The 10108-nt window shown below is 46.9% G+C and overlaps 1 protein-coding gene across 1 annotated transcript in view; it reads right to left on the bottom strand.

Moving 5' to 3' along the window:
- LOC116948063 (E3 ubiquitin-protein ligase CBL-like) overlaps positions 1 to 7351 on the bottom strand; it is an 82902-nt gene extending 75551 nt beyond the window's left edge. Inside the window, exon 1 of the mRNA XM_032964371.2 lies at positions 6924 to 7351. Within this exon, the coding sequence (XP_032820262.1) occupies positions 6924 to 7324 (401 nt within the window). The 5' untranslated portion in view covers positions 7325 to 7351. The remainder of the gene's footprint in view (positions 1 to 6923) is intronic.
- Positions 7352 to 10108: the final 2757 nt, after the last annotated feature.

Consider the following 10108-nt stretch of genomic DNA (forward strand, 5'->3'; position numbering starts at 1 on the left):
AGATGGAGCTATTAAATCTGCTGATGTTAGAGTGCGGGATGGACTTGCACAGGACCAGGTGGGGGACTGTTTTCTAAATCTTTAATCCAGCAGTGGCTTTACCATGGCTGCTGCAGATGACATTCAATGCAGAACTCCTGTCAAAATGTTTATCTCCAACTATGGATGCTTCAAGTGTTGTAAAAAATATTTCAGGTCTGTGGATGGATGTCCCCAATTGGCAATGGAGCATCAGAGGGAGGAAAGACCTAAAGCAGAAGATCACTGGGTTTGATCTTCCACGAAGCTTATGGTCCATGCTAAATCGCATCCACTGCACAAACCATGACCAGATGCGGATACCGGATGCACAAATGGAAAATAAAAAACTCTCCAGTTTGGTCATCCAGTACAGACCGTACCATCATATAACGACGCATTGCCGATCCACAAATAGGAAGGGGCGACAGCGATACACTCTGCTACTCCTGACGTGGTTAATCTGCACTTGACCACCTGAATGTGAGTGTTTAGTTATTGCTCTGCATGTATAATCAGCAGCCGTACGAAATAAGAATAAGCAGGAGAAAATTACTGCTACGGAGTGAAGTAACAGGACCCTGCTTTGCAAATAGAGCAGCTGTGGGGGGTTATTACGCAATGCTGTGTAGCTCATTTGGTGTAAGGAGACAAAGAAGTGTCAAGGCAGTGAATGATGATCAGACAGCTTGTGTATGTTCTTACGTTCATACTTTGTCTTGCCAAAAATATATTTGTGTAATCCACAAACACAGGAGGGGGGGATATGACTTTTCCGGTTATTAAAATAATTGTGATGCAATATAATTATTCTCCAATCGTAACAACCATGAATGCGTACATTCAAAAAGAACAATTGAAAATAGTCATCAGATTTGTGAACTGATGTGATGAGATGATGTTTGCATATAATTATAAAAATAATAAAAAATAATTTAAACATTTCAAGAGAAAAAAACGTCAGTTCTTTCAGTGTCGCTACGCTGGCACAAACTACATCTCAAAAACGTTTCAGTATCAAGAATTGACAGTAAATCTGTAAAATTAGTCAAAACTTAAAATAGGTCTAACGTCATGAAAATCTCTAAGTCAAGAATATTTATTTTAAAAACACGTAAATCAAGATATTTAACCCAGCACAAACATTAAGATGGATCTATAAACATTCACGACACATGAAACCTTTGTTCAATCACTTTTACTTAAATTAAATCTGTAATAAACCAAGTCCCTTATTATTGTACGCAATAACCGACATCCTTTTACATGTTAGCTTGGATTTGGCCTTTGCTCCCAGCCACACGGGGAGGCAATGTGCAACCCGAGTTATCATGATCATGGTCAGTCCTTGGACCAGGATAACTCACGTCATGTATCTGAACAAACACATGAAACACTTCCACGCAGACTATTGTGCCGCATGTTTTAAAGAATTTAATGAGCCGCAGTGGAGAGATGTTAACTCCCTCGCCTGGTATGCAGGAGGTCGTGGGCTCAATCCCGCCCCTTATGCCTGCTGTATATTTGGAGTTCGCGTGTTCTCCCCATGGTTGTGTGGATTTTTCTCTGGGTACTCTGGTTTTTTCCTCCACACTTAGGATCAACATGTGTTTAGAGTATTTGGCTGATATACATTTACACATAAGCCACTTTGTTAAGCTATCATTTGTGGCCAGGTCACTTCTGAAAAAGAGCAGTATAGATCAGTGGGCCTTACCTGGCAAAATAAAAACGTATAGTTTAGTTTAGTTAGCGCAGCACAAGTAACTACCAACTATTCAACACTGCCCACCACCAGTGAAAGGAAACCATGTTCTAAAAACATAAGACTTCCTTATCACTGTTATAGTTAAGGCAAATGTTATAAATGCATGCTCCGATTCAGAGTTTACCACTGTTGTGACATTTTATGCCATATTTAAGTGTCACTCTCAGCCCTTACAATGAGATTATCGTACAATACTTCGACCCAATTAAAACTTTAAATAAAGTTGCTTTCAAATAATTAATGCGTAGTTCTCCTTGAAAAAGTGTCAAGTCAAATATGTTGAACGCACCAGTAAAGTGTGTTCATGCAACGACCGTCAACAAATGCCAGCCGAAAGAGTGGAACCAAAGACCACATTCATGTAGTGCAAAATTATACCATTTGCGGTTGTAATGTACGGGTACAAAGCTAAGAACTGGTGTACTGCGCTGGACTTTCACACCGGGAAATGACAGATACTGGCTCTATGGAAGTATTATATAATTTTTACAACAGAATTTGTGTTCCTGCGCGAAGAAGCAGAGATGCAATGCTTCGAATTGCATTGAGAGACAGAAACAGGAACACTTGGGAGTAGAAAACACATGGGAGGCTAAAGGCACAAGTTTAACTGTTAAAAAAGGAAGTAGCCTTGGGCATCTCTTGGATGATGGCAGATGGTCAAGAAAAGTAAAATAATGGCAGCCAATGAATAGAACGCGTCCGAGAGAGTACGTCAACAAAAGAGATCAGGAGATGGAGCGATGAAATCAATGCGTGTGCAGGTTCTGGGAGGATTGTTGCATTGCATTACTGGGAGAGATGGCAACAGCTTGGCAAGACCTTAATCCAACAGTGGATTGATAATGGCTGATGACGAGGATGATTGTTAATATAACGTGTTAAACATTCATGTACAGTTACACGTGCCTGGCTCTGCAAAAGCGCAATCAATATGCGATCATGCATGCACACGCATGCGTAGTTACCGTGACACACATCCCTGTGAAGTCACACATGTCCAGCTCAGATCTTTAACGTACAACTTCCCAATAGAAACTAAAGGGAACGGCATCTCGATAGACGACTGTCTCGTCTCTCCTTCTCCTGACTCATGTCATTCAGAAGACAACTATCGGACAGGAACGCGTTTTGGAAACTACGTATATTAGGACAACCGACAACGCTTTGTACACATGTCATGTACATCTTAAAGGTTTGCAAAACACCTCACTGTATTTAGCACACATCTTGGCAACATCCGTTTCTGCATTTCCTCTTAAGTTTTACCGTAAAGCCTATGAAACTTCAATAGTTCTGTTACTGTTAAATAACTGAAGTAACATTTGGATCGATATTTGCCTTTTCACAACCGTTTCACGCCTACGCTTTGTGCTCTTCCCGTGTTCCACATCATGTTTTTGCACGCAAGTCGATTTCCTGCATGCCACCACGCTCCTGCGCCCAAGGTGATATTTTGAGAGGGACATAACAAATTACAGTTTACTCACAATATTCACCTTTACTAGAGGATTTAATCATCAAGAGCCATGGTCAATCCATTGCTGGATGCAGGCCGCCACCACCTCTCACTAACCTGCGATGTAATAATCCACCTGCACATGAACGGATTTTTAACTTTCTAATTCCTTCCCATATTATTTCCCAAATTCGTATAAACCTTGCTCAATTCAGGAAAACATACTATTGCTAAATTTAAACTATAAATTTTTTATTTTTATTTTTACCAGGTAAGGCTCTCCGAGCTATATAACTCTTTTTCATTTGTGACAAACTTCCACCGTGGAATATCTAATGTGTGCATGATGCAAATACACTTTACAGGTAGTGCTACAACACATGTGTGCATGATGCAAATACACTTTACAGGTAGTGCTACAACACAGTATATTAGAACTGGGCACACATTGGGGTGATTAGGGACAGCGATTGCTGGGATTTATAAAATATAAAACTGCTTGTTTTTTATGAAACGAGTAGACATTCACTGACACAAAGCAACATTCACAGCAGTAATTAAACTTAAGCAAAATAATGAGAAAAATACTCTAAGAAAATCGTCTCAATTTGATATTTTCACGATCAACACTTACACTCAAAGTCTCTCCCCCCCTGTGCATTCAGTGGTGGAAATAAAACATTGCTCCGATGGGGGTCCTGTATCTCCTATAGCAACCACCACTGTTCAATTACCACAAAGTGGTGGCATTTTAGTCACCCCAAAGAGCGCGCTGACTCGGTTAACGCCGCGTCTCATTATTGCTCCACGCACGCGGGGCGGGGGGCACAATGGACAAGGGAAATATATTTGGGGCACCGTCGAAGCAACGTGGAAATTCCACGAGCGCTCACGCCCAGTGGAGATGAACCAAAGGGCGCTGTTTGGTTTTGTGGCATCAACGACGACGCGGAGACGTCGCGGTTCAGTCACAAACAGAACGAGTGAGGGGGTGTTGGTGAAGACCACGATTGCTGTTCGGTTAGTTATCGATTAATAGAGGTTGTGATTATTAGTAACGATTGATGTTGTTATTATTTTGGTGCCATGGCTGTTATTTTTGTCCGTTATTCGTGACTGCATTCGCTAATGATCGTCACTCTTGAGCGATTGTTTGTTTATTAGTGATGGTATGTGATTATGAATTGCATATTTTAGTTATTGTTATAATCTTTGGTACAGTCAAATGTCGGTGACTGATCGTGATTATAAATGGTTATCGGTGTCACTGCTGTCATCATTGACAGTGTTGGAATCTCTGTTGCCATTATTTCGCCTGCATTTGATGTGGAAATTGAAGCAGTCATCCAAGCTCTCAAAGCAAGGCAATGATAAAAAAAACCCCACTATATTATCAACCCATTTATTAAAGACGGACTGCTAAAATTAGGTTTTCCGGAGTGCGCTAAAACACAAATCATAAGAGGAGGCACGCTCAACCAAGGTTATTTGCAACAAAAGGAAACATGCAACTTAGAAAGTTAAATTATGGGTTCAAACGTAAATGTTTTCCATGTTATACTTTCTGATGAGCCATTTTAACAGGCAGTGAGAATTAAATACGATACATTATTTTCAGAACTTTACAGATAAGGCTGAAAAGATGGACCCAAGTTAAGAATAACACGAGCAGTGCACAAGTTTGCAGGACAAAATAAAACATTGGTGTTACGCGAGTGATGAAATCGTTGTTTAGTGACCGTCACCACCAACCTCACCAGCATCATAACACAGTCGCAGTAGTAGATGGATTAATGGTCACCATCAATACGATTGTCAGTACATCTTAGTGATCACACAGTTGCAAGTTGTCACCACCATCATCATCACCACTAGCAGCATCACCTCCACAACCATAATCACCACCAACACCACGATCACCACCATCTCCACCACAATCACCACCATTATTACAACTACCACAATCACTACCACAAGCACCACCCCGAGGATGACAACCACCATAATCACCACCAACACCACTTATAAATGATACCCTCCTGGCATTTGATTAAACAAATACAGTTGACCCTCACCGCCACCACCTCCACCGCCCTCACCACCCTCACCACCTCCACCACCCTCACCACCTCCACCACCCTCACCACCGCCATCCTCACCCACCACCGCCATCCTCACCCACCACCGCCACCCTCACCCACCACCGCCACCCTCACCCACCACCGCCACCCTCACCCACCACCGCCACCCTCACCCACCACCGCCACCCTCACCCACCACCGCCACCCTCACCCACCACCGCCACCCTCACCCACCACCGCCACCCTCACCCACCACCGCCACCCTCACCCACCACCGCCACCCTCACCCACCACCGCCACCCTCACCCACCACCGCCACCCTCACCCACCACCGCCACCCTCACCCCCTGCACCACCGCCACCCTCACCACCTGCACCACCGCCACCCTCACCACCTGCACCACCGCCACCCTCACCACCTGCACCACCGCCACCCTCACCACCTGCACCACCGCCACCCTCACCACCTGCACCACCGCCACCCTCACCACCTGCACCACCGCCACCCTCACCACCTGCACCACCGCCACCCTCACCACCTGCACCACCGCCACCCTCACCACCTGCACCACCGCCACCCTCACCACCTGCACCACCGCCACCCTCACCACCTGCACCACCGCCACCCTCACCACCTGCACCACCGCCACCCTCACCACCTGCACCACCGCCACCCTCACCACCTGCACCACCGCCACCCTCACCACCTGCACCACCGCCACCCTCACCACCTGCACCACCGCCACCCTCACCACCACCGCCACCGCCACCCTCACCACCACCGCCACCCTCACCACCACCGCCACCCTCACCACCTCCACCCTCACCACCTCCACCCTCACCACCTCCACCCTCACCACCTCCACCCTCACCACCTCCACCCTCACCACCTCCACCCTCACCACCTCCACCACCTCCACCCTCATCACCTCCACCCTCACCACCTCCACCCTCACCACCTCCACCCCCACCACCTCCACCACCACCACCCTCACCACCACCACCCTCACCACCTCCACCCTCACCACCTCCACCCTCACCACCTCCACCCTCACCACCTCCACCCTCACCACCACCACCCTCACCACCTCCACCCTCACCACCTCCACCCTCACCACCTCCACCCTCACCACCTCCACCCTCACCACCTCCACCCTCACCACCTCCACCCTCACCACCTCCACCCTCACCACCTCCACCCTCACCACCTCCACCCTCACCACCTCCACCCTCACCACCTCCACCACCTCCACCCTCACCACCTCCACCCTCACCACCTCCACCCCCACCACCACCCTCACCACCACCCTCACCACCACCACCCTCACCACCTCCACTCTCACCACCTCCACCCTCACCACCTCCACCCTCACCACCTCCACCCTCACCACCTCCACCCCCACCACCACCACCACCCTCACCACCACCACCCTCACCACCACCACCCTCACCACCACCACCCTAACCACCACCACCCTCCTCACCACCTCCACCACCATCCTCATCACCTCCAACACCCTTACCACCTCCACCACACTCACCACTTCCACCACTTCTCACCAGGGGCTCGCTTGCGTCCCGCGCTCTCCCCACGTACCTGCAGTGCGAGTGCTCGTCGTGCATGCGTTCTTTGCCCTCCTTGAAGAGGTTCACAGCCTGCTTGCTCTTGCTCAGCAGGTTGTCGATGAACACCCTGAAGAACTCGTTGTCGCCCAGCGCGGCCATGCGGTCGTCGTGCCGTGCGAGCACAAGGCGCAGGTGCTGGTACGTGTCCGGCAAGATGTCCAGCATGTACGGGGGGCTGTTCTTCAGCTGCACCTTGGGGTTTTGGCAGTAGCGCACCACCTTGTCCATCAGCTTCCACGTCTTCTCCACCAGCCGCTTGTCCACCGCCTGCTTGGGCGGCCCCACGGCGTCGTGGAACGCGTCCATCATGAGTCCGAAGATGCGCTCCTTGAGGTGCGGGCGCTGCGGCCTGCTGCTGGGGCCCGTCGCCATGTTCGCCTCTCTCCGTGGTTTGTGTGCGGCCTCCCGCGCCTCCCCTCCGCGCCCCTCCTTATATAGGGATCACCGCCCCGGTGGAGTGACGTCATCACGCACGTGTCGTCAACACGCACGCCGGGCACGTTGCGATCGCTCGCCCACGTTTCGACGATGCGGCCCATTCGTCGACGTCATCGCGTTCACGCAGAGGCACGACATGCCGACGTAGTCGCGTCATCACGCACGCACGTCTCGCGAGCCTTTCGTACGTCATCACGTAAGTGTCGTCACCGCGCACGCCGGGGCACGTCGCGATCGCTCGCCAACGTTCCGACGATGCAACCCATTCGTCGCGTCATCGCGTTCACGCAGCGTCGCGACGTGCCGACGTTTCACGTCATCACGCACGCAACGACGTCCCGCGAACCTTTCCTACGTCATCACGCATATGCGTCATTCCCTTGTGTGTTCAGACCGACTGAAGAATTCCAGAACAAAAGTAAATGTTAAATATTGTTTACTTCAAGTAACAAATAAAATATTCAACTCATAAACTTTATATAACTCAAATAAAGTATTTTGCAAAAGAAGAAAAATGTCGCACTTCTTTCTGTCACAGACACGACCTGATTTTCAACAGAAATCCCCTTTCAATAATATTTGCCAACTTTTATTTCGATTTAAAGCTTTCGTGACTTCAAGGATTCATCTTCTTTGGTTCTTTCGGTAAAGTCACGTAGAATGAGAATAAAATAATAAATTGATAAAATAAAATAACGCAATAAAATTCTCACGACGTTTCGGCCACAACACAAGCGGCCCCAAATAAGCGTTCAAACCCTGACACAATGGTGTCAAATGTGTGGCGGCGCTCACATTACTGATGATGTCTTATCGGCGAACGTGCCCCCCTCCCCTGTGAGAATGAATGAAGACTGCTTTGAATCGTAAAACAGCATCCCAACTTCCACTCACGGCAGGAGCCACTGGGCCCCATCTCCTCCAGCGGCCAGATCTCCCCTTTTTAAAGTGATTTGTTTACCTTAATTATATTCTTTGGTTCTTTCGGTCATGTCACGTACATAGAAAATAATTAAGTGAATAAAAATAATTAAAAAAACAAAAAAAACCACTGATGTAGACTCGAGCCTGGTTCTTAATCGGAGTGAGTGTACTGGCAGTCTATAATGTAGACTGTAGCCTGGTTATTAAGCTGAGTGTACTGGCAGTCTATAATGTAGACTGTAGCCTGGTTATTAAGCTGAGTGTACTGGCAGTCTATAATGTAGACTGTAGCCTGGTTATTAAGCTGAGTGTACTGGCAGTCTATAATGTAGACTGTAGCCTGGTTATTAAGCTGGGTGAGTGTACTGGCAGTCTATAATGTAGACTGTAGCCTGATTATTAAGCTGAGTGAGTTTACTGGCAGTCTATAATGTAGACTGTAGCCTGGTTATTAAGCTGAGTGTACTGGCAGTCTATAATGTAGACTGTAGCCTGGTTATTAAGCTGGGTGAGTGTACTGGCAGTCTATAATGTAGACTGTAGCCTGGTTATTAAGCTGAGTGTACTGGCAGTCTATAATGTAGACTGTAGCCTGGTTATTAAGCTGAGTGAGTGTACTGGCAGTCTATAATGTAGACTGTAGCCTGGTTATTAACCTGAGTGAGTGTACTGACAGTCTATAATGTAGACTGTAGCCTGGTTATTAGGCTGAGTGAGTGTACTGGCAGTCTATAATATAGACTGTAGCCTGGTTATTAAGCTGAGTGAGTGTACTGGCAGTCTATAATGTAGACTGTAGCTGGTTATTAAGCTGAGTGAGTGTACTGACAGTCTATAATGTAGACTGTAGCTGGTTATTAAGCTGAGTGAGTGTACTGACAGTCTATAATGTAAACTGCAGCCTGGTTATTAACCTGAGTGAGTGTACTGACAGTCTATAATGCAGACTGTAGCTGGTTATTAAGCTGGGTGAGTGTACTGGCAGTCTATAATGTAGACTGTAGCCTGGTTATTAACCTGAGTGAGAGTACTGGCAGTCTATAATGTAGACTGTAGCCTGGTTATTAACCTGAGTGAGAGTACTGGCAGTCTATAATGTAGACTATAGCCTGTTTATTAAGCTGAGTGAGTGTACTGGCAGTCTATAATGTAGACTGTAGCCTGGTTATTAACCTGAGTGAGAGTACTGGCAGTCTATAATGTAGACTGTAGCCTGGTTATTAAGCTGAGTGAGTGTATTGGCAGTCTATAATGTAGACTTTAGCCTGGTTATTAACCTGAGTGAGTGTACTGACAGTCTATAATGTAGACTGTAGCCTGGTTATTAAGCTGAGTGAGTGTATTGGCAGTCTATAATGTAGACTTTAGCCTGGTTATTAACCTCGGTGAGTGTACTGACAGTCTATAATGTAGACTACAGCCTGGTTTTTAAGCTAGTGAGCGTATTGGCAGTCTATGATATAGACTGTCGCAATGGTTATAAAACTGAGCACTGGCAGTCTATAATATAATCTATAATGGAGAGATGGGCTATGGCCATGCACTGCTATGGCCATCTCTAAACCTTTATAAACAGTTTGTCTTTCGAGGCTAAACCCCCCTTTCCCTCATGTTGCGATCGAAACGTCGTGGTTTTTGTTTTAATTTTATTACTGAAAGAACCAGAATAAGTCTACATTATAGACTGCCAGTATGCTCACTCAGATTAATAACCACTCAGTTTAATAACCATTGCTACAGTCTACATCATAGACTGCCAATACGCTCACCAGCTTAAAAACCAGGCAACAGTCT

Source organism: Petromyzon marinus, chromosome 32 (assembly GCF_048934315.1).
Source record: "Petromyzon marinus isolate PM22_M1 ecotype Great Lakes invasive population chromosome 32, UKy_Petmar_22M1.pri1.0, whole genome shotgun sequence".
NCBI lineage: Eukaryota > Metazoa > Chordata > Hyperoartia > Petromyzontiformes > Petromyzontidae > Petromyzon > Petromyzon marinus.